Here is a 26,687-nt window from a genome sequence, read left to right on the forward strand (position 1 = left end):
TGTATATTTTTATGAATAGAAAAACAAACAGGTTTAGTGTAAAGCTTTTCTTGCTGAGGAGAAAAAGCTTTCTAGTTTGCTTTTCTAGTTAGCCTACCTAGTTGTTCTTCATTACTATAAGTTTCAATCAGATGTCATTAGAAGCAAATGTTCTGATGGCAGCCATTAATCATTTTTCAGTCGGTTGGAAGTGCCCTCCGAATTTTGGCAGTTTCCCAAAACTGATTGTTTAATCAACTTAAAACTGTTGAACTATGCTGAAAATATATGCCTTATAAAGTGATCAAACTTCAGGATTATATTAAAATCCTATAACACAAAAGTCACAAAAAATTTCGTAGTCCTTCGTCAACCGAAAGTACGTGAAAACAAAGCGAAACTATTGGTTCGAATTTGCTTGGGCGTAGGTTCAGGTGGAAAAACCCATTTCCAAGTTATCTCAGGCCCAGGGTGTTGGCATTGCAAAATCCTATACCAGACAAAGCCACAAAAATTTCGTAATTTTGCGTAAACCGGAAGTGTGTAAAAACAAAGTGAAACTATGTTTACGAGGACCGATTGGAGAAACATATTTTTGAGTTATCTTGGGCCTAGGCTTTAAAGTGTTAATTTACCTGCCCCAATAAAATACTCATCAACAATCTTTAACGATCACCCATTTTCTAGCCCCCAAATTGTTTTGATTAACTTCTGATCACTGCTAATTTTCTTTATCTGATGAGCACTCACTGTTAGATTGCAGATAAGGTGAATTTCGTCTTTGACTGCTAAACACCGGCATTTTATTTAAAACTCTTACAGTATTTACTCGTGAAAACTGCCAAATATACTTGATAAAATACAAAGGTCTTAACATGAAAAATAGAATGGAACTAGCAAAATGCTTGACGTTGCACGGACGTTGAAAATCAGCTTATAAACAATGAAAGGTAATGTAGTTGCCTGTCACTTGCCATTAGCATGGCACATTGCCAATGGCTAATTTGAGTAAGCTTATTAATAAGAGCTAACTACTTGCTCTCACGGGAGAGCAAGAATTACATTGTGCTGCTGTAACAAGGAACGGTAGCGTATTTTCACCTACATAGCGACATATATTGCCCAATGATTCCAGTAATTTCGCGTAGCTAAATTGGTAAGGCATATATATGCCTGGAGAATAGGAGGTTCCAAGAACAAATCTTCTGTGATACGGCTTTTTCATTATAAAATTTTAATAGCTATCCCAAAGGACATATAAATACAAACTTTAAGGTTTATATATATGTATATAGATGAACGATTATTTTATTGGTAATGTGGATAAAAAGGGTCTACAAATATCTGAAGTACTGCTGTAATGGCCATGATTGCAGTTTTGGTAAACCTTGTAAATAACGCAATAGCTACAGATAGTCAAACATCTGCAAGAAAAGTGGTCATAAAATGTGGTCCCTTTGATCAGAAGCAGTCTAATTTTTTAGAATGACTGAAATAGTATATGAGAGGCCTATTGACTCTTTTGCACTATCAACTAAGCCATCACCTGTCTATGAGGTGAACATTCTGAAGGATGGACGCAAGGCATTGACTGAAGTCAACCAAGATATGGGTGAGAAGCTTTTAAGAATTTTTGTGATAGAAGTTTGTTTATAAAGTCTGCCAGTTCCCATGTGTGCAGCAAATGAGAATCATTTAACTGAGTCTATCTTACTGGAGTTGTCAGGCTATAATTGTCAGGTGGTTGAAGGTTTTTGTGTGACACAGTAACACAACACATTTGCCGCTTAAAAACACAACATATGTAGTGTGTTTTTGTTTTATGGGCTTCATAAAATTGTGCTAACTGAGCAATAAAAATGCAATTACTAGAAGGATATACAAATAAATAAATTATTTCTGCAAGTAATTCGTTTTGTAGGGTCATGAACACATTTTAGGTTTAATAAATGTCTCTGCGTGTGCCAGGACTTTAAACCTGTTATCTGAAGATCTAGTCTACAATCTTATACTCATTTGCTCATACCTTAGCAGAATCCTTTAAGGCTTGTTTGTATTAGCCATTTTATTGGTTTTACTTTGTTGGTATTGACTGATATCAATATATTAGAGATCTGTTTTCGCTGAGTAAGATGGAAGTAGTATGTAGAGAGCAGATCTACACAAAAAAGTGACGGATCCAGCGGGGGGATAGAAAAAGGGGGTTGCGAATTAAATTGGCTAGGGGTGTAGATTGAATTGTGTGGAGTTGAATGAGATGTTGGGGTTTGGGGGGAAATTGTGGTGTAGAGTAGGGGGTTGAATTCGAGGGGGTATGGATCCGCTCCCGGCGTAATCGGCGGATTATCTGTGGATGAGTCATCCGATTAGTGGGGGATGAGTCATCCGATTAAACGTGGATTATCGCGGGATTAGTCGGGGGAATCGTTGCGGATTAGTCGGCCGAATCGTCGCGGATTATCGGTGGATTAGTGGGGGGTGAATATCTGGGACATCGAGGGCTGGTTGGTTTTCCGGAGTGGATCTCGCGGATTATCGAGGAGAGCGAGAGATTACCGGATGAGTGAGGGGGTTAATATCTGGGACACCGAGGGGTTGATTTTCCGGAGAATGTTATATATTTGGTTGAATGAGAGATAAGTTTTTATTATAAAATATAAACTATAAATGTTACAAAAAAATTCAAATGCGAAATTCACTTTCGCGAAATTCAATTTCGCGAAATTCAATTTCGCGAAATTCAATTTCGCGAAAGTTGACTATATAACATATAATGTGTAATTTCGCGAAAGTTGACTATATAATATATATAATGTGTAATTTCGCGAAATTGAATTTCGCGGTTGGAGCTCGATATTCTCGATAGGGTTTACAGACGGATTAGATAATTCGGTTAAAGTAAGAACCTCTTATTATTCACTTCGATTGTAAACTTCATAAATTTCTGAAAATTATCCACCACTGTTATGGATCCACCACTTTTTAAAAAGAAAATATATAAATTCACGATACGTTACTAGTCAGTGCTGAATGTTATTGGAGCTTCCGAGGACTCAACTTCACGTACTATGAAATTCGACAATATTTCTGAAAGAATATCCCAATTGAATATAAAACAAAGACGATGTAGAAGACCAACCAAGTCTAGATCAAATAAACCTATGTTATTACGAAGTTCACTCAGGAAAAGTTCGGTAGTAAAGCGGTTATTTGAAACCGAGGATAGTTATACGGAAGGTGTGAAGAAAACATCGTCACCCACTTCAACAGTTTTTAAAACCGAGAACGTGCAAGAACCATGGAAATGGGTTGATCTAAAAGAGTTGGATATTCCAGCCTCTTTAGAAGTAATACAAGCAAATAAGACTGACGCAAATAACAATAATGAGATTGCTTTGCAATTCGTTATCGAGTGCAAGGGGGAGCGTGTGACATTATGTTCAATCATCAATCCTCAAATGTATAACATTTCCTCATCGTTTCAATGGAGCGTACCAGCTCTCATGATCTTGGATCGAAATGAGATTTATAAGGAGTCTAGGTCTTCTTCAGAATTGAAACTATTTAAGATTGATGGAGCCTGCAATCTGAAGGAATTTAGAGAGAAAATAAGCAAGGATTACAATCTCTGTATATCAAGACATTGATTACTTGAGGAAACTGTTCGGTGATATAATTTTGGTGAAGGAATTGTTAATATGATTGAATTTTATAGTGATTATATGTTGTTATATCGTACAGGATTGAATTTACTATTAACGGATGATTTACCGAATATAAGTTTTGTATAACTTACAATATTTTGCAATTTCGCATGAGATGAATCTAAGAAAGATTCGGTTGATTGTACAATTCTCAATGTTTTAAAATGTTGATTGGAATAAATTTACAAAAGATTCAGTTACTCTCACTACGAAGTCTATATACAACACAATTTTTTATTTATTTTCGAAGTTGAGAGATCATCATGAGTAATCAGTATATTGAGAATTATTCCATGAAGTGGTAAAGCACCCATGGATCTTTTAATCAGATTAAACTAGTAGACTCGCTAGTTCCATGCACTGTGAGAGATCATCATGAGTAATCAGTATATTGAGAATTATTCCATGAAGTGGTAAAGCACCCATGGATCCTTTAATTAGATTAAACTAGTAGACTTGCTAGTTCCATGCACTGTGAGAGATCATCATGAGTAATCAGTATATTGAGAATTATTCCATGAAGTGGTAAAGCACCCATGGATCCTTTAAATAGATTAAACTAGTAGACTTGCTAGTTCCATGCACTGTGAGGGATCATCATGAGTAATCAGTATATTGAGAATTATTCCATGAAGTGGTAAAGCACCCATGGATCCTTTAAATAGATTAAACTAGTAGACTTGCTAGTTCCATGTAGTGTGAGGGATCATCATGAGTAATCAGTATATTGAGAATTATTCCATGAAGTGGTGTTAAATGAAGTCGAACATTCTAAGCAGATATATTTATTAGCTGAAACGGATGATGCACTTCTTTCCCTACTTCTGCTTCTTTCTCTATTATCAATTGAAGTGGAAGGAGTAGAATTTTCCGATGAAATTAAATTATGCTCTCGTGAAAGCTTGAACATCTTTGAGGAAGATTTCCAGCTGCCAAGAATTAAAAATCTCATTTTACTATTCTCTCTACATTTATTCATTCATTAAAAAATTTTTTCCACCAATTATTGTAAATCAACTTACCTCATCAGATTTGCTCCAGTCTCCTTCTGAATGGGAAGATGCCGGATACATTTCCTTGTTGTATTCAAATTTCGGAGATATATAATCCGGTGAAACAGAGATAATCCAAAGTTTTGAGAGAAGATTATACGTAGATATCCAAATTGTAGAATTAATCCAAACTTTTGTGAGATATATAATCCAGTTAGGTATAGAAATAGTTCGAAGTTCTGAGAATTTCATGTATAATAACTCCTGGAAAAAAAAAAGTCTCGATAATGGTGAGCCCATCAAACTTGGCTGTATTTATACTAGTCAAGTTCAAGGAGGTGGAACCCGGACAAAAGCTATAAATCACTTCTAATCCATCTTGTCTCACTCAACTTTCGCGAAAATTGAATTTCGCGAAAGTGAATTTCGTGAAATTGGATTTCGCGAAATTACACAATATATATATATTATATAGTCAACTTTCGCGAAATTGAATTTCGCGAAAAGTGAATTTCGCGAAATTGGATTTCACGAAATTATATATTACATAGTCTACTTTCGCGAAATTGAGTTTCGCGAAAGTGAATTTCGCGAAATTGGATTTCGCGAAATTACACATTATATATATTATATAGTCAACTTTCGCGAAATTGAATTTCACGAAATTGGATTTCGCGAAATTACACATTATATATTATATAGTCAACTTTCGCGAAATTGAATTTCGCGAAAGTGAATTTCGCGAAATTGGATTTCGCGAAATTATACATTATATATATTATATAGTCAACTTTCGCGAAATTGAGTTTCGCGAAAGTGAATTTCGCGAAATTGGATTTCGCGAAATTACACATTATATATATTATATAGTCAACTTTCGCGAAAGTGAATTTCGCGAAATCCAATTTCGCGAAATTACACATATATATTATATAGTCAACTTTCGCGAAATTGAATTTCGCGAAAGTGAATTTCGCGAAATTGGATTTCGCGAAATTACACATTATATATATTATATAGTCAACTTTCGCGAAATTGAATTTCGCGAAAGTGAATTTCGCGAAATTGGATTTCGCGAAATTACACATTATATATATTATATAGTCAACTTTCGCGAAATTGAATTTCGCGTTTTTCAATTTCGCGAAAAGTCTTCTGATATTATGGATGATGCAGCTAAATTTATCAAAACTCATTAATCATTTGATGAGGAGAATTGTATATAACCAGCAGAATTTTACTAAAACGATATCAATTCTTCATTCAATCTCAGAGAATTATCACACTACACAACTATGGAGGATAATACTCAATCTGGAGTGATAAAACCTGGATCGAACAGTGAAGATGTCGAAAAAGAAAATTTCACCTGTAACTCTTTCTAACAGGACTCCTCCAACGAAGAAGAAGACATCCGACCAAATCGTAACGAATTTGGAGCAAAGGGCAAAAGATATGGCAGACAAGTTAAGAACATTAAGTAAGGATACTTTAATGGAAGCAAAATCACTGCAGAAAATGACAGACCTTTCAGTAGGATTGATTATGGAGGTGACAAAAACGGAAGAAGCTCATTCGATCCATGGAGCGTGCTGTATCATTCACTTCAACTATGTGGAAAATGGGATTAGTAAATCTACTGCTGTATTTGCTCCAAAACGATTTTTAGATGAATCGCTGTCTTATCCAAGTATTATGGTATATCTTGGATTAAAACCTAAGAGTAATGGACAGGGAAGTTACCATGACTTAAGACGAGTAACAGAAGGAACCTCAACTCCCTTGGAAATGAAACGCACTCTAGCCAATCTGAGAACGAAGAGACTTGAAAAACTTAAACAACTTTTCGAGAGTCGTCATCTCAAGGAGTTCAAAGCACCATCTATTTTCTACTATCACAATGTTGGAACAAGTGAATACAAAGATGCTGAAGGCAAGGTGAATGTGGTACCAACTGTAGCATTTTCAACCAAAGTTGATGGAGAGGAAGTTCAAGGAACTTTAACGATGCCTTCGAGATATGCCCTTTCGTTGAAAGAAAATTATCCGGGTATCATTATATACAAGGGACTAGTAACATCTCACAATACTCGCGAATACTACGATGTAGTAGTCATGAGATATGAAGAAGCAAGCAGTTTTTACGAGAGTTCACAATGCAAAAAGGAATCTGCTATCATAGATATTTCCGATGACGATGAGTGAATGATAAACAACTCGATACAAACTTCGTTATAAAGATTGTACATGAACATTTTCTCATATATATATTCAATGTTTCATTTATACTATATTATCTTTATTGTGTCCTATCTACTTGAACATTTTCATATATTTCAAGTTAAACATAAACTATTTTATTTTTATTGAAACAAAATGATGATGGAAATAATGAATAATACATATAAATATATCTTTTAAAGTGAATAATTTTGTAATAAAACTGATCTTTCATTCAACATATTAATTTCTCCAACAAATTTCAATCTTACATACAAAAAAATACAAAAAAACCGAAAATAAATTCCTTAAAATTCTTAACCATTCAAGAGCTTCAACATTACAAAATCATCAAATCTTCAAAAAATAACTTTGTACATAAACACTTTCTCATATATATTCAATGTTTCAAATATATAACAATCTCCGGAAAATCAACCCCTCGGTGTCCCAGATATTAACCCCCTCACTCATCCGGTAATCTCTCGCTCTCCTCGATAATCCGCGAGATCCACTCCGGAAAACCAACCAGCCCTCGATGTCCCAGATATTCACCCCCCACTAATCCACCGATAATCCGCGACGATTCGGCCGACTAATCCGCAACGATTCCCCCAACTAATCCCGTGATAATCCACGTTTAATCGGATGACTCATCCCCCACTAATCGGATGACTCATCCACAGATAATCCGCCGATTACGCCGGGAGCGGATCCATACCCCCTCGAATTCAACCCCCTACTCTACACCACAATTTCCCCCCAAACCCCAACATCTCATTCAACTCCACGCAATTCAATCTACACCCCTAGCCAATTTAATTCGCAACCCCCTTTTTCTATCCCCCCGCTGGATCCGTCACTTTTTTGTGTAGATCTGCTCTCTACATACTACTGATGGACATTTCGGCTTTCATTTTGGCAGCAAAATGAAAGCTGGTTTCATTTATGTATGATCGATTTTATGTTACCGTGATAGTAACTCCAACAATTTTGTACTGACCAGTCCAACAATGGCAAGTGGCTTGCAACCATTTCATTAGTTCGTCAGTTTTATTATAAAAACCCACACCCACATCGTTTCAAATATTTTTGATTGTTAAAATCGATGCAAAAAGGCATTCTTATTATTACAAAATACTTTGAGATTCACTAAAAAAATTGCATGCATTTGATATGTTCTTTAATCATATTTATCGTTAATTGTGGAGTAAGCTTTTGTCTGCATTAGGTTCAACCCTAAACACTCGTGTATATGGCTTAGCTTTTTAACCAATAGAATAAATTTAAAAGTTAGATAGTTGCAGGTTTTCAATCTAACTGATAAAGATTTATACACTCACTATCAGCAGGCATCTGGTCTACCTAGCCTTCTGTCTCCATGAGAGTAAAATCCGTCAATTCTAAATGCCCATAAACTACATTTGCTGTTCTTGGTTACTTCTAATCACTTTCATTTTCGTAAAAAGACAACAGTGACAGTTTGACAAACTAAAACTTCTTACAGCAACATCTGCCGTACCCATACCTGCCTATAAGTATTTTATACACGCATTATATTGTTACAGAGAAGTTAACCTCGCTACTGCCTTCCAGGTACTTGATATTTAAGAGGAGTTGGTTGAGTCAGCAAGCGTAGAGATACTGTTCTCACTAATGTCAGTAGTAATGTAGAGAGCTAAAGTTTTTCATTCACGTCATATTTGAGTGAAGTAGTTGCTAGTCATGGTGGATCTTACATCTAACTTTGTCTCCATGACATTTTGCATGAAAATATTTTCATGAAAATACTTAGTGCATAAAAGTATTTTTATGAAAAGATTTAATTGTGAATACTGTCTATAGTCGGTGTTGTATTTTCTCAGATACTAGTATTTATTAGTATGCTGAACTGAGTGCACACTGGATTGATAAAAATATATCCCACTCATATAATTGGGGGCTTGATGGCAATTTGGCTTTTATAGCAAAAAGGCATTAGTTTCATAAAAGCGTGTTAAAAGCTCTATAGCAAAATATAACAAATTTAAAAACAAAATACAGTTGACATCCATTTTATGTGACCATCTTTCTGAGGTGCTGTTCAAGCTCTGGCACTCTCCTTTAAACAGCTATGAGCAGTTGTCTCTAAATGTAATGTTGACTTTTGTGACTACTTGGTAGTTGTCATTGAGTAGTCACAAGGGGATTGTACAGAGTAGCTTATAGTATAGATAATATATGCAATATATTCAACAATAGCTTTATGATTCTATATACCAATCTTGTGGAGGAGTAGTAGTGGTCCTACCACTCATTAGACTAAATACTCCAATTCTCAATACAATATAATACTAAGCAATATCGATTAATAGCCGAATAGTCAGATAGCATAAATCTTTGAAAACACAAAGTAGAGAATCATTTAAACTGTCAAACCTTACTTTAAGCTAGGAGTGAGTGAAGTTTCTCTAGCGGATATGCATTACTAATCCGTCCGCTCACAGGTCTCGCAATGGATGACTGGGATTTGGATTTCTATACAGACATGTTTAAGAATAAAATGGGAAGGAATCCAACAAATGTAGAGTGCTTTGACTTGGCCCAGTCTAACAGGTGAGTTTGTTTCTTGCCACTCTATAATTTTGATTTACCACATCCCAGAGATGTTTATAAGGCTTGAAAAATGATTCGATTCTATTCTCATCAAAAAATTAACAATTTAATTCCCAATTCTTTTGCATCATGGGTAGTGTAAGAAGCAATTCAATTCACAATTCACTGCAAAACACCACAATTTAATTCTCAATTCACTGCAAAACACCACAATTCAATTCACAATTCACTGCAAAACACCACAATTCAATTCACAATTCACTGCAAAGCACCACAATTCAATTCACAATTCACTGCAAAACACCACAATTCAATTCACAATTCACTGCAAAACACCACAATTCAATTCACAATTCACTGCAAAACACCACAATTCAATTCACAATTCACTGCAAAACACCACAATTCAATTCACAATTCACTGCAAAACACCACAATTCAATTCACAATTCACTGCAAAACACCACAATTCAATTCACAATTCACTGCAAAACACCACAATTCAATTCACAATTCACTGCAAAACACCACAATTCAATTCACAATTCACTGCAAAACACCACAATTCAATTCACAATTCACTGCAAAACACCACAATTCAATTCACAATTCACTGCGAAACACCACAATTCAATTCACAATTCTTCAGCTATCCTAACTTTACTGAATCAATTCAATTCTTTCAAATAGACAAAATCATTCTCTATCAATTCTTACCTAAAATTGTCTCATGGCAATATACCAAAATAATAATAAACCACAATCACTAACTTATCTACACGCATTACCTCAGTCCCTTGGCTGTTTATATAGCAAGTTCAAACTCTTCCACTATGGATTTCATTGCTTGTTCGGATGGAATTAGTCATGCCGACCATATTTTGCTGGCATACACTCGATATTTTTGTTGTAAAAGCTAGTTTTTATCATGAAGCTTTCATGTAAGTTTTTTAGAATCAGAAAAAAATTCTACAGAAGAATCAATGCATTTGACAAACAATAGGAATGTTTAATATTTTTGGTAGTTTAAGGATATCGGCCACCAAAAGATACGCTATATTTTTTTAAGTTTGACTAAAACGCCGACACACCGTCTAATATAAAAATGTAGTGGTCCGACATATCTTATGTCCGATGTTGAAGGATTTCACTAGCAGAAATACGTTTAGGTCGCTGTTTACAATTTTTCTTTAATACATCCTAAACCAGAAATTCAAAAAAATTGGCAACCGCTATTTCATGCAGTGATTTCAACCGCTATTTCATGCAGTGATTTCAACCGCTATTTCATGCAGTGATTTCAACCACTATTTCATGCAGTGATTTCAACCGCTATTTCATGCAGTGATTTCAACCGCTATTTCATGCAGTGATTTCAACCGCTATTTCATGCAGTAATTTCAACCGCTATTTCATGCAGTGATTTCAACCGCTATTTCATGCAGTGATTTCAACCGCTATTTCATGCAGTGATTTCAACCGCTTTTTCATGCAGTGATTTCAACCGCTATTTCATGCAGTGATTTCAACCGCTATTTCATGCAGTGATTTCAACCGCTATTTCATGCAGTGATTTCAACCGCTATTTTATGCAGTGATTTCAACCGCTATTTCATGCAATGATTTCAACCGCTATTTCATGCAGTGATTTCAACCGCTATTTCATGCAGTGATTTCAACCGCTATTTCATGCAGTGATTTCAACCGCTATTTCATGCAGTGATTTCAACCGCTATTTCATGCTGTAATTTCAACCACTATTTCATGCAGTGATTTCAACCGCTATTTCATGCAGTGATTTTAATCGCTATTTCCTGCAGTGATTTCAACCGCTATTTCATGCAAAGATTTCAACCGCTATTTCATGCAGTGATTTCGGAGTAAAGTAAAAACTAACTGGTTCGTTTTTGTTTGGCAAAATTATAACCAAACATCCTAAATTTATTGTAGCAAAGTTTTGGGTGGATCTGTTAACTCTGGGATTCGTGATCAATGTTTTTGTATAGGTGTTGAGACAAGCTGCTATGAAGACTTATCGTAGGGAAAGAGTTAAGGCGAGTATTCAATATTCATGAAGACAAAACGATAAATATAAGCATGACAATATAAGCATAAAATAAACATACCTTTCTAGATGACTAGCATGTATTTATACATAACAAAATTACAATAATCACAACAAAAACGGCGTAAATAAGCTTGACAGCGTGAAGGCGAACCGTAGAGCTATAATATATTAGCGCGTAGTACACATTACTAACCAATAAAATTTATGCAGTCATATTGAGGTCTTGTGGCATCATCGGACTGCACTGACATCTTCACTTCGGTGTACAATAAATAACAGATTGGGTTACTTAAGATATCGCTGTCCATGATGGATTTCCTGTCAGCCCAGTAATAATCATAGAGGTAGAAATAATAAAGGGAAAGCATTGGTGCATTTTGACTCGAGTCGTTTCGCTTATTGAAACTAGAAAATTCAGTTATGGTGACAGTGAAGAGCCGATTCAATTCAACTTTCACTGGTAGGATGCTCCGATTTGATTCTACAGTAAGTAAAAGATACCAGATAATCGATTCAATTCAATTCAGCTGTGAGATGAGCCTTAAGTCTTAAGTCTTACTCGAGTAAGCATGTTCAGTGCCCATCTCTGCTGGGCTACATGCAAAAATAAACTAGAAATCTGCTACCGCTGCACACACGTTACATGATTTTTCCAAACGACTTGACCAATGAAAATACTCTTCAGTGAGGATGAAAATTTATTGTTTTAAAGCGTTACTGGTTCAACGGGTGCTCATTAAAATCTATCCTGGGACCTGAACAGTTAATGATGACTCAAGCATTTGCCTAAAGATTTTTAATACAAAAGACAAAAACTGTAGTCACTCACAATTGATTACCTTATAAACCACTTGTGAGTTTTGAACAAATACAATATAATTGGAGTTTTATCCAATGGAAACCAATTTATTTCAAATTCAGGTGTTGGCAAGGACCAACAGGGTAGTGTTAGAAATTCAGGTGTTGGCAAGGACCAACAGGGTAGTGTTAGAAATTCAGGTGTCGGCAAGGACCAACAGGGTAGTGTTAGAAATTCAGGTGTTGGCAAGGACCAACAGGGTAGTGTTAGAAATTCAGGTGTTGGCAAGGACCAACAGGGTAGTGTTAGAAATTCAGGTGTTGGCAAGGACCAACAAGGTAGTGTTAGAAATTCAGGTGTTGGCAAGGACCAACAGGGTAGTGTTAGAAATTCAGGTGTTGGCAAGGACCAACAGGGTAGTGTTAGAAATTCAGGTGTTGGCAAGGACCAACAGGGTAGTGTTAGAAATTCAGGTGTTGGCAAGGACCAACAGGGTAGTGTTAGAAATTCAGGTGTTGGCAAGGACTAACAGGTAATGTTAGAAATTCAGGTGTTGGCAAGGACCAACAGGGTAGTGTTAGAAATTCAGGTGTTGGCAAGGACCAACAGGGTAGTGTTAGAAATTCAGGTGTTGGCAAGGACCAACAGGGTAGTGTTAGAAATTCAGGTGTTGGCAAGGACCAACAGGGTAGTGTTAGAAATTCAGGTGTTGGCAAGGACCAACAGGTAGTGTTAGAAATTCAGGTGTTGGCAAGGACCAACAGGTAGTGTTAGAAATTATGCGTCGTAGACTGATCAGCTACCCTATGAACATTCAGACGATACATTTTCTTCCTGTTTGTAGTCGTGACTGTTTATAGCTGCTTCCCATTTGTCGGATGGTATGGAGTTAACCATAGAGTTAACCATGGTCTTTACATGAGCTGATATGTGCATGCAAACATGACTTCATTCAACTAATGTTTTTGTTAGAAAGAGCCTAATACAACCTGTTTCACGTGACAAACTCATCAGCGTGTCAGCTAGTTGGGCCATTATGTAGAGATGCTGTCTTTTTGACTCAGTAATGTATCAAATCTTTGTTAAAAACCTGTAAGAAAGGTGGCAGCAAACAGTTATGCTCGCAGATGCGCTACTCAATGCTGATGAGACTGTATGTTTATCACTTACAATAGGGAGCGGGACTATTGCCATCATTTTGGTAGAAGTCTGGGCACATCTTTTTCTTCTGAACATTTTAACCGCAATCAAGTTAAATTGTTGATTTTAATCTTGAAACATCCTGGCAGTCAGATCACTTAAAACAACAAACAGAATCTCAAATGATAAAATTATATCTATACTTTCTAGTAAAGAAATGCTAGAATTTGATGCGATCACTCACATCTCTGAGTTCTTTAAAAAGCTTTGTGTTCATCTATCATAAAGTAAAGATTTTAAAATGCCTCGTTTTACTGTTAAAAGTTAGTAAGCTTAGGAAATTCTCAGAGAAAGCATCCCTGTTTTACAAGTTTAATAATTTAATAACACAAGAATGCTGAAAAGGTGTTGCTGTAGACGGCTTGGTTTGCATATCATAAGTTAATGCTGAAGCATTTGTAAAAAAGTTTGCTCCTTAAATATTACAGAAATCAATTTTATAGCTATTTTCCATTAAACACTATTAAAACAACTCAATAAGCAGAAAGATTTGTTTCAACATTACCGAAGATGAGTAAACTCGCTGGTTGGTTGAAATCACGGGAAAGGGCATCATTTATTATGTAGCCCCCTTTTACCAAGTATGTTGTAAGTATCAGGAGTTATTTCATCTTGCCCTTTCATACTATTATACAGCTTTTACTAGTGCATCGCTTTCTTTGAAAGTTTATTATATTTTACTAATGAAAAAGGACATGCATGATTATGCAGGTATAGTGTCATTAAAATTAAATATATCAAAGTCAAATCTATAGAGCTCCTGCAAGGCCCTTTTGTCTTCTATAGGCACCTGATTGTACCAATAGGCAAGCGTTTCATTTTTTGCTTTTTTGCTTGCATTTTTGTGTGGTATGGAGGCATTAAGATGTAAAATAGATATAGTTTGTGAAATATCCTCCTCCAAGTGTTCAAACTTGCCGATGAGAGTGTAGTTGGTAGCGCAGGGGAGGGAACTCCAGTACTGGGGCTTCCAGTGGATGTCAAGGGCTTGAGCGACCCTTCTTGAAGATAACGTTTTTCTGTATAGAGCAAAAGTTAGAGGGGAGATAATAACAGTCTTGGTGTTACAGGAAATATGAGTAAAGCTGTGGCCATCACAAGCTGAACATGCATAATAATGTATTTTTTTGGTTACTATGTATGAACTTGCTACTTATTAATAGTACCCTCACTGACAATAATAGTCCATAGGTTATTTTCAGCTAGGTATTTTAATTTTTAGTTAAAAAAATAATTTTGGTAGTTGTAGGCTTACCATTTCCATAACTGTTAAAATGATTAGAATTGTCTCATTAACATACTCAATAGTCCCCCTAGACACGAGCGAAGTTAAATCAGTGCCAATATGCATGCTCCAGTTTTCGTGACATCAAAAGGCAAAGGTCTAGCAGTAGTCTGATTCAGATGTCTTGCGATGATTTATCAAGCTTTTTATAGTAAACTTTGGGGCTATCAGTCGAAATGGGCTAAGTTTGCCAGTCTGAGAACTAGTAGATGTATTAGTAAAACTACAAACGCTAATAACATTATTTGTCAAGTAAACTGCAACCCTAGAATATGTTTAATTTGTGCCTAACCAATACCTACAGATTGAAACTTGTCATAAGAATTTCCTTTTGGCTAATTTCGATCTGAAATCTGCATTTTAATGGTTGGTGGAGTTGTCACCTTTTGATTATTTGGCTGTATGGCCCACAAGTTTTAAAACACTACCTGTTTTAAAAAAATTGATCCAAATAAGGTAACATTGATAGTAGGATGGAGCTAGTTATAGTTTTTGAACTACAACCAGCTAAACACCAGCATGTTTATGTCAAATACGAATATATATGTATATGGAGTATCATCAGGGAGTTGAAAATTATTAGATTGATTACAGGATAGTGTTTAAAGGTTGACTTGCAACAAAATTCACATCACAGTTATTTGATATCAAAATATTCACCATGTCTTACTCTGTTGTGTTGTAGGTGCAAAATATGTGGAAATGTGATTACAAGCTCTTAAAAGCTCAAAAACGAAAAGTGGCCGTAGATTGGAATCTCTTTATTTCGATGACGTAGCCACAAAATTTGGTTATCGTCTTGTCACGTATGTTCTCACGTGAATTGAAAGGCCAATACAAAGCTCAATATAAAACTTATCGTAGTACTAGTTTATGACAAACACTTCGGGTTTTACTGAAGACCCCGTACCAAATATAGATGCTCGCTACAGTTTTGTTTTGGCATTATTCAATCGTCAAGTCGTTCTCTGATCATGTGACCCAATACTTCGCAAATAATTTTTGCAGCACTTTTCGATTATCACAGGTGACCAACAGGCTCATCATGATTATCAGACAATGATATGTACTCCTTCCAGCTAAAGTTAAAAAGTTTAACGATTTTTTACGGTAAGTTATAAAATATCAGTGCTGAAAGTGACAGCATTACAATGACGATAAAACAGGCGCGTAAGAACAATAGACATAGTTTTATTGAATGCGTGAAGTATATTTGTGAAAATATATCGACGAATAAGGTTGCAAGAAAGTGTAAACTGAAACCATCTCTCACAACTACATCACATTTGAGCCGTTTTGGAAAGGGAATCCAAACTACGGCGGTCTCGTGTGGCTGCGATTTTCTGTTTGTTTTTGAGCTTTTAAGAGCTTGTAATCACCTTTCCACATATTTTGCACCTACAACGCAACAGAGTAAGACATGCTGAATCTTTTCATATCAAATAACGGTAATGTGAATTTTGTTGCAAGTCAACCTTTAAAGAGCATCTTGGAATATGACAGACAATTTTTAAATTCGCTAATACAGCCATATACAAATGCTGAATTTCCTAACCATAGTGTACAGCTGTTCAGTTACTACAGTGGAATAGCTACTGAACTTGGTCATGGTGGAATAATAATTTACTTACTCTCCTGTTCCTTTGGCTGCCTCCAAAATACATCTAACAAACTGTGGAAAGGTGGGTGGATCCATCCCTTTTTTAGACCAGCGACACGGGGTGTGATATGTAAGGTAGTATGGGCCATAAAGTACCTTGTTCTTGTAGGCAGAGACGAGTCTGTCATATGGATCCCTAGAACAAGATTGTCTGATCTGAGAGCTAATCAATTTATCAAAGGCTTCTTTTTTATTACTTTATTTGCATTATCACTTTATAATAATGCAACTCTCCAAAAACTTTTAGCCAATTATTTTATACAAATGGTTTCCTGTGGTCGGTTAGCTAATGATTTCCGCATCTTGACTGGTTTGATTCAGAAAAAAGCACCAGCTCTTTCATTGCACGACTGCAGCTTTTTTAGACAGTTTTATAAATTAGAAGTGAAGTTTAAAGCAAATTCCTAGCTAGTTTGTTAAATATGGATATGTTGGTAGTCAGATATAATATATTTCTAGTTAGTTTGGTATCTGAATATGTTGGTATTCAGATATAATATATTTCTAGTGAGTTTGTTATCTGGGTATGTTGGTAGTCAGATATAATATAGTTCTAGTGAGTTTGTTAAATATGGATATGTTGGTAGTCAGATATAATATAGTTCTAGTGAGTTTGGTATCTGGATATGTTGGTAGTCAGATATAATATATTTCTAGTGAGTTTGGTATCTGGATATGTTGGTAGTCAGATATAATATAGTTCTAGTGAGTTTAGTATCTGGGTATGTTGGTAGTCAGATATAATATAGTTCTAGTTAGTTTGAAATCTGGATATGTTGGTATTCAGATATAATATAGTTATAGTTAGTTTGGTATCTGGATATGTTGGTAGTCAGATATAATATATTTCTAGTTAGTTTGGTATCTGGATATGTTGGTAGTCAGATATGATATATTTCTAGTGAGTTTGGTATCTGGATATGTTGGTAGTCAGATATAATATAGTTCTAGTTAGTTTGGTATCTGGATATGTTGGTAGTCAGATATAATATAGTTCTAGTTAGTTTGATATCTGGATATGTTGGTAGTCAGATATATAATATAGTTCTAGTGAGTTTGTTAAATATGGATATGTTGGTAGTCAGATATAATATAGTTCTAGTGAGTTTGTTATCTCGATATGTTGGTAGTCAGATATAATATAGTTCTAGTTAGTTTGGTATCTGGATATGTTGGTAGTCAGATATAATATAGTTCTAGTTAGTTTGGTATCTGGATATGTTGGTGTTCAGATATAATATAGTTCTAGTGAGTTTGGTATCTGGATATGTTGGTAGTCAGATATAATATAGCTCTAGTTAGTTTGGTATCTGGATATGTTGGTGTTCAGATATAATATAGTTCTAGTGAGTTTGGTATCTGGGTATGTTGGTAGTCAGATATAATATAGTTCTAGTTAGTTTGGTATCTGGATATGTTGGTAGTCAGATATAATATATTTCTAGTGAGTTTGTTATCTGGATATGTTGGTAGTCAGATATAATATATTTCTAGTGTGTTTGGTATCTGGATATGTTGGTGTTCAGATATCATATAGTTCTAGTGAGTTGGGTATCTGGATATGTTGGTAGTCAGATATAATATATTTCTAGTGAGTTTGGTATCTGGATATGTTGGTAGTCAGATATAATATAGTTCAAGTTAGTTTGGTATCTGGATATGTTGGTAGTCAGATATAATATAGTTCTAGTGAGTTTGGTGGTATGGGGTATTCTCAAACAGTATTGGGGTGAAGACTAGCCTAATTGAAGCTGGTATGAATAATTTAGCAGTTGTAGCTCTTGCTGGTCTACCCGCAATGTTTAGGCTCTTTAAATCAATGATTTCAAGCTTCTTTCGAGCCACGACCAATCTTCACATTTACAAATTCTTGGGACACAACCAAAATGACACAGAATGACATCCTAACGCAGTAATACATATAGTTATTTCTAATGTATTTATACACTCCCTCAGTGTGAAACTTGGGCAAGCTTCATGAAACTTGGAAAATAAGAACCATGAATATCCTTGCAGGGATGGTACAGAGACACACATGAAGCCCTAGCTCAGTAGTTCACAATATCTCCCTGTTTTTAGTTTTTATTGCACTCAAGCTAGAGAAGCTCAGCTCTCACAGATATTCACTGTTGTATGCTGCTTCCGTGTTCCAAAATTCCTCATCTCACGTAATATTTAGTGTTGTACATGCTAGTGTTAGCTGACCTTGACAGCAACAGCTATAGCGTTAATCATTTAATCATCTATACGAGAACTCAGGTCTTAGTTGCTTGTATTGATCTTATAACATCTGGTTAGCATTTTCTTGTGGATGGACAACTCCGGCTCATTCTCACTGACAGCTCACCCCTTGTACCCACCTGACAAAAAGAAGTCTTTCTTTATATTGTCTAATGATGGACATCTTCCGTCGCACCTTCTGCATACCAGCATGCATGAAAGGACTCATCCATCCTATGCTAGAGTGAACAGATAACTAGCATGCACCTAAGGCAGTCTTAAAGAAGATATCATCAATTACAAAATAGAAGCAAGTCTTACATTTTAAAATTTAGAAGAACTTTATGAATGTGGGAAAACATATATTTTGCGCATATGGTTATGGGCCAGCAGCAATAGTTTGCTTAGTAGCGATTTTTTGGTGAATTAATTTCAAGTGGTTGGCATGTTTGCACACGGGTAGTTGCAAACAAACTGTTGTCACCGTAGTTCAACTTGGTTGAACAAAAAGTTGTATTTTGTAGTGATGCGGTATTACTGCAACACTTTTTTATCCATGGCCTGTTTTAAAGATGGCCTAAGCTATACCGCAAAAATAAATGTATGTACCCATTTAGTTAGGGATGTGTTATTATCCTAACTTCTTCTAGTCGCACATTGCTAAGAACTTATATGCCTCAATCTATAATCATCGCCTCTATCATCCCATGCTATACTAAAATACTAGCTGCGTTACCCGGCATTGCCCGGGTAATAAAAATGTCATTGGACAGAAAATTGATTTGTATTCAACATATAATAACATTTGCCATTCTAACTTTCAAACTACATATCATGAGAGAGGTGTTTTGTGTAGTTGAAATAAATTAAGAGAGAAAATAAAAACAACTGTAACAGTTTTCAAACAACTAAGTTTAAAATTTCATTACATGAAAGAAATGTTTCGTTGAAATAAATTAGAAGGAAAAATAAAAATGTAAGGTATGTAAATGTAAAATCACTAGCAAGCAATGGCTAAATATAGTCTATTTTGCTACGATTACAATCAAAAATTATTTGTTATATAATTATATGATTTCAGTGTTGGTATGAAAAAATTGGCATGTCAAGTTTCACATGCCACACTGGCATGTGAAAATATCGTAGGCTACAGACGTACATAGAGTGGTATAATAGAAACCCATAGTCATTCTCTAATGCAATCACTTCCTGGTAAAGATCCTCATCATTAAAAATAGTACCAAAATACTATGTTAACCTTAATAACTATAGGTACCTACAATGACTTTAGTGCATTTTGTGGTTATGATCTGCAAGATTATATAACATTACAACGTACTAGTGGAGAGTTCTTACCTTCAAGACAGACGTGTAACATACTGTAAACGCTGAATCTAACTTAAATGAATTTAGTTTACGAAACACATACTTGAAGGAAGTTTTAATATGTATTTTAATAAACTTCAAACTTTGAACACAAATTTTATTATTCATCCGTTTGCGAATCGTTTTTATTATAATGGATACCAGATAACTCGCCATGGCGATTTCAGCACTGTATATTTTTTAATAACGTATGTAATCAGTACACAAACCGCCAAATTTTAAGTTCGAGATAAATTATTGTTTGGTATCGTGGGGCAGAACAAATTAGTGCTAACGAAAAAAAGACGAAGAAGCATCATATTGCATATATTTAGGTCCTAAAATAATTCTTTACAAAGGAATCGTAACGCGTGGGCACAATGCTAAAATAATAGCTATAACTGGACAATCACGATCACAGAGGAATACACGAATACACACACACAAACTTTGAGCAATATATATATATATATATATATATATATATATATATATATATATATATATATATATATATATAGTGCAAAGCTCATCACTTTTGTGATTTGAGCACTCTGGTGCCAGCACATTGACTTTCTTAAAGTCTGTGAGGCAACTTAGTTGTTTCATGGCAGGAAGTCAACTCTCATTGGTAATGGGATTTGTTTCCCTTGCCCAAGCTCTGAGCTGCACTGATGAGGCTTCAATAGCCGAAACAGTTCTGTCTGTAGCATGAGTATATATATATATATATATATATTATTGTAATATTTCAGAAGCTAACAATGTTTACTACTGTTCCGCATTTAAATTTGGTGTTGTGAACCATAATTAAATATTACAAAAACTGCATGCTAAATCTCTCAATTTTAGCTGACTATAAAAATGAAAACAGCCTATTTTTTCAATATTTTCATACAGTGTATCGCATAGGCAATAGTAAAAACACTCATTTGAGAGGATTTGGGCGTGTGATTGAGCAAAGATCAAGGGAGGCAACTCTAAATCTGAGCTTTGTGTAAATCAAAACACGAGGAGGCTATTCCTGTGTATATCTTGTAATATTTAAGCGTTAAAACCTTTTGTTATAACAACTCTTGTCATGTCCTGCTATGACCAAATTATTAATTAAATATTAATTACTAATAATATTAATAACAATATAATAACAATAATATTAGTAACAATATGCATAATAGCTCATATAAGTGAGTGTAATAAAAGCTTAAAAATAATGTTAGTTTTATGTTTCTAGCCAGCTTAAAGGGGCATTTCTGAATTTTAGTCTAGCTAAATTTGAGTTGTATTAAAAAACCTTAGAACACTCTAAATACTTTCAAAATATTACAATAGCGATACAACAAGGTAGAAACAGAGAATAGGCTTTCTTAGCGTTGCCAGGAGTTTAGAATTAATAATAAAATTGGCTTTTTAACCAACATTCATTTTTTTCGTATCACAATATTAGCCTCCCGGCTGCAACGTGACAGGTTCGAAAAGCTTCAAATGTCAGAGATGTTAATTAATCCAGCGATATACAACTCAATTTCTTATCAGCAACAGAGATACATTGTTGATTGGTTTCTATAAAGTTTATTCCGAGTATACATGTAGATGGATGCTGTGTATTGTATAAACCATATAACTCAAGTGCGCCAACTCCGTGAAACCCCTGCCTGTTTGTATGTTTTTTAGCTGAACATTCTAGAAACATCCCATAATAGTAGCTTATAGAATAGCTTATAGAACAGCTTATAGAATAGCTTATAGAATAGCTTATAGAATAGCTTATAGAATAGCTTATAGAAAGTTTCTATAATAGTAGCCTAGTAGTAAAAGATGTAAACCTCTATCATAAATTGTGATCGGATCAATCATGACTTGTGAAAACATCAAAAAATAATAACAGTTAGGTTTGGGCTATATACATAAATACACATCGGAAAGTAACTGTCTGCCCTTATTCACACCAAGTCATTCTGTCAGTATCGTGACTCAGAATTTGTGACACTACGCCAAAATATCTGATACAAAGAGCTGTTAGATGCCAATATGCAACCAATTGCAGTGTTTTAAAAGCTTATTTGCAACAAAATTCACATTACAGTTATTTGGTATCAAAAAGTCACCATGTCTTACTCTGCTGTGTTTTAGGTGCAAAATATATGGAAATGTTATTGCAAACTCTTGAAAGCTCAAAAACGAACAGGTAATTGCGGCCATCACGAAACTGCCGTAGATTAGAATCCCTTTCCAAAACGGCTCAAATGGGACGTACTTGAACAAGATGGCTTTTGTTTACACTTTCATGCAACCTCATTCGTCGAAATATTTTCACAAATATACTTCATGCATTCAATAAAACCATGTCCATTGTTCTTACGCGTCTATTTCATCATCATTGTAATGCTTTCATTTTTAGCACTGATATTTCAAAACCTACTGTAAAAATCCGTTTAATTTTTTAACTTGGCTCCAAGAAGTGCATATCATCCTCTGTTAAACATGACGAGCCTGTTGGTCACCTGTGGTAGTCGAAAAATGCTGCAGAAGTTATTTGCGCTGTTTGGCAGATAGTATGGGTCACTTGATCAGATTACGACTAGACGATTAGACCAAGCCGAAACAAAACTGTAACGTAGCGAGCATCTATATTTGGTAAAGGCTCTTCGGTAAAGCCCGACGTGTTTGTCATAAACTAGTGCTACGAGAAGTTTTATATTGAGCCTTTTATTGGCTTTTCAATTCACATAAGAACATCACCTGTCAAAACAATAACCAAGTGGATTGATTACGTCAGAGAAATAAACTGATTCCGATTTATGGCGGTTTCATGATGGCGGCGATTAAATGTTCGTTTTTGAGCTTTTAAGAGCTTGTAATCACATTCCCATATATTTGGCACCTACAACACAGCAGAGTAAGACATGGTGAATCTTTTGGTACCAAATAACTGTCATGTGAATTTTGTTGCAAGTCAACTTTCAACTTTTTGAGTTGACAATAGACTAGCACTTACTGAAATCCTTTTTCATTTGGTTCTTCCGGCTTGCCAGCCGCATCGAACATCACATATGTCCAGGTGGTCCATCCGCATTTGGCTATAGGGTAGTAAGCATAGTTGGTGCTATTCAATGTGACTATGTAGTCATTCTCAACAGCTGGGTATTTGCTAACTCTGGAAAACATACATTGTAGATGTTTTGATGAAAAACTTGTTTGCTGTTGCCATTTGATCACCATTTCCTGTTTGACATTTGTTGGTCCAAAAACGAAGGATGTTGATAGGAATATATAAAGGCTGAATGATGCATTAATTGCACGTGATACACTATGCAGGCACCAGAAACAGTAAGTAGGTATAAATTGAGAAAGCAATTTGTATAGAGATGCCATAGCATTAAGACCATTTAGTCGTACTTGGATTTAGGAGTTGTCCTATGATACTTACTCAGTAGCATTTGAGCAATGGTTCCAAACATCTGCTGCCCTTTTTCTCATGCTAGCTTCAGCTTGGTATATGAAGTAACTAGGTGGTGGTCTTAAGTTATCTGTTTCCTCTAACATTTTGCCCGTATCAAATGCGTGCTTCAAAGAAGGATATATTCAAAGTTATCTGATTGCAGGAAACATTAGAATGTCTTCTCACTGATAGTTTAGTTGATGAGTTTCAGTTTTTAAGCTAAGACAACTCCTAATGTTCTGTATACTTCATCAGAACCATCAAAGCCGTAGATATAGCCAAATCTCTACATATGAAGTTGATTTATTCTGCAATTGGCTTCTCATGTTAAAACGGTTGTATCCTGGAGCTACTATCCTTACAAGAATAAACTTTAATTCATTTAATTCGTTTTGCTGCTTGGAAAACCTCAGTGCAGCTAAACTTTAAATTAAGGTCGGCTCTACATGTGAATCCTTCAAGACTAGCCAAATGCCAGGCGTTGCACAGATAATAAAATAATTACCCAAGGAATTTGAGTAACTTACCTGATAAGCTAGTAGTCTAAATCTTTACTAAACAATAGCTGTGTTTGAAGCCAGCTTAATAATCGTTACATTACGCATAATGATCAACCATACTAGTTGATACCCCAAGCTCTTCAGGCATGGGTAATATAACCGATGTAGTGAATGTCATGCTTAACTAATGTAGATCACAATCGTTCATCGCTATGATCAGTTCGACATGGTAGTGCAGTGAATTAGATCGCTGGTCTGCAGACCTGGCGGTTCCAAGTTCAAATCCAGCACGACATGACTTTTCTTTTGTAGATTTTAATCGCTATAACTGGTCATAGTGACGACAGAAAAACAAAAGACCAACAAACAAAAGACTAACATTGAGATTTATATAGATTACATGAAACATTGGAGCATTTATCATTAGCCTTTGGAACACACTAAATTCAATGCTTCGGAACACATTAAACTCAATGCTTTGGAACACATTAAACTCAATGCTTTAGAACACATTAAACTCAATGCTTTGGAACACATTAAATCCAATGCTTTGGAACACATTAAATTCAATGCTTTGGAACACATTAAACTCAATGCTTTGGAACACATTAAACTCAATGCGTTGGAACACATCAAACTCAATGCTTTGGAACACATTAAACTCAATGCGTTGGAACAGATTAAACTCAATGCTTTGGAACACATTAAACTCAATGCTTTGGAACACATTAAACTCAATGCGTTGGAACAGATTAAACTCAATGCTTTGGAACACATTAAACTCAATGCTTTGGAACACATTAAACTCAATGCGTTGGAACAGATTAAACTCAATGCTTTGGAACACATTAAACTCAATGCGTTGGAACAGATTAAACTCAATGCTTTGGAACACATTAAACTCAATGCTTTGGAACACATTAAACTCAATGCGTTGGAACAGATTAAACTCAATGCGTTGGAACACATTAAACCATAACTGTCACGAACAACTTTTATTGTATTTACTAGGTAAATCAGACACGCTGATTCCGATTTTGTACTCAAAATAAAGATTAGTCCACTAACCTTCAAAGTCATTTAGGCTTTTTTAAAGCGTTTCAATATCCGTTTCAAAAACAACACAATCGGCATTACAAGCTCCGCCCATAAATATGTGACGAAACCTAGCTTTTTCAGAAACGGAAGTTAGAAAAGTTTAGTCCGATTTAGAATAATAGAGATAGGTGTCTTAAAACCCATTATTATCTAAATCCAGCCTGTAAAATAATTTCAGTTTTTTATGAAAGGGATATAAACTATTTAAAGTTGCTCGCAGCTTGTTACATGACGTTTAAATGGGCTGGACGCCGAGAAAAATGAGCTCAAAAAGCGCGGTTTTATCACGAGCTAGCGTTGTTATCGCGCTTTTTAAATATGCAATGCTAAATAGCTTATCTACCTTTCAGAAAATACTGATATTATTTTTAAAGCTGGATTTAGATATTAATAGATTTTAAAACACCCATCTCTATTATTCTAAATCGGTCTAAACATCTCTACGTAACTTCTGTTCCTAAAAAGCTAGGTTACGTCAAGTATTTATGGGCGGAGCTTGTTATGCCGATCGTGTTGTTTTCGAGACCGATATTAAAACGCTATAAAAAATCCTTTATTACTCTGAAAGTTAAGGGCCTAATCTTTATTTTGATTACAAAATCGGAATCAGCATGTCTGATTTACCTAGTAAATACGATAAAAGTTGTTCGTGGCAGTTATGGTTTAAACTCGATGCGTTGGAACACATTAAACTCGATGCTTTGGAACACATTAAACTCAATGCTTTGGAACACATTAAATTCAATGCTTTGGAACACATTAAATTCAATGCTTTGGAACACATTAAACTCAATGCTTTGGAACACATTAAACTCGATGCGTTGGAACACATTAAACTCGATGCTTTGGAACACATTAAACTCAATGCGTTGGAACACATTAAACTCGATGCGTTGGAACACATTAAACTCCATGCTTTGGAACACATTAAACTCGATGCTTTGGAACACATTAAACTCGATGCTTTGGAACACATTAAATTCAATGCTTTGGAACACATTAAACTCGATGCTTTGGAACACATTAAACTCAATGCTTTGGAACACATTAAATTCAATGCTTTGGAACACATTAAATTCAATGCTTTAGAACATATTAAATTCAATGCTTTGGAACACATTAAACTCGATGCTTTGGAACACATTAAACTCGATGCTTTGGAACACATTAAACTCAATGCTTTGGAACACATTAAATTCAATGCTTTGGAACACATTAAATTCAATGCTTTGGAACACATTAAACTCAATGCTTTGGAACACATTAAACTCGATGCTTTGGAACACATTAAACTCGATGCTTTGGAACACATTAAATTCAATGCTTTGGAACACATTAAATTCAATGCTTTGGAACACATTAAATTCAATGCTTTGGAACACATTAAACTCAATGCTTTGGAACACATTAAACTCAATGCTTTGGAACACATTAAACTCGATGCTTTGAATATGTTTTGATAAAATTGTTTATTTGAACATGCCACTGTTTTGACAAAAAAAGCATATATCGGAACCAATTAGCTATATATATATATATTATATATATATATAAAATATA

At 35.1% G+C, this 26,687-nt stretch overlaps 2 protein-coding genes across 2 annotated transcripts in view; one reads left to right on the top strand and one right to left on the bottom strand.

Moving 5' to 3' along the window:
- The window catches only part of LOC137405635 (phosphoribosylformylglycinamidine synthase-like), a 114,523-nt gene that overhangs the window by 11,570 nt on the left and 76,266 nt on the right, over nt 1-26,687 (top strand). Inside the window, exons 5-6 of the mRNA XM_068091959.1 lie at nt 1,464-1,591; nt 9,382-9,490. Coding sequence (XP_067948060.1) covers nt 1,464-1,591; nt 9,382-9,490 — 237 coding nt within the window. The remainder of the gene's footprint in view (nt 1-1,463; nt 1,592-9,381; nt 9,491-26,687) is intronic.
- LOC137406141 (carbohydrate sulfotransferase 11-like) lies at nt 14,261-23,633 on the bottom strand. Its single transcript, XM_068092673.1, has 5 exons — nt 23,518-23,633; nt 23,086-23,244; nt 18,863-18,961; nt 16,474-16,638; nt 14,261-14,576 (listed from the first exon to the last, which is right to left on the bottom strand). The coding sequence occupies exons 1-5, from the start codon at nt 23,631-23,633 to the stop codon at nt 14,261-14,263; spliced, it is 855 nt and encodes a 284-aa protein (XP_067948774.1).

This window comes from Watersipora subatra, chromosome 10, assembly GCF_963576615.1.
Source record: "Watersipora subatra chromosome 10, tzWatSuba1.1, whole genome shotgun sequence".
Classification (NCBI taxonomy): domain Eukaryota; kingdom Metazoa; phylum Bryozoa; class Gymnolaemata; order Cheilostomatida; family Watersiporidae; genus Watersipora; species Watersipora subatra.

What these genes read in the sequence shown, in the direction of transcription:
- LOC137406141 (XM_068092673.1), bottom strand. Translation starts at nt 23,633, where the DNA reads ATGTTAGAGGAAACAGATAACTTAAGACCACCACCTAGTTACTTCATA. An exon ending in CATTGCTCAAATGCTACTGA is followed by an intron (nt 23,245 to 23,517) that starts GTAAGTATCATA and finishes TATGTTTTCCAG; the next exon opens with AGTTAGCAAATACCCAGCTG. An exon ending in CCAAATGAAAAAGGATTTCA is followed by an intron (nt 18,962 to 23,085) that starts GTAAGTGCTAGT and finishes TGTTCACTCTAG; the next exon opens with CATAGGATGGATGAGTCCTT.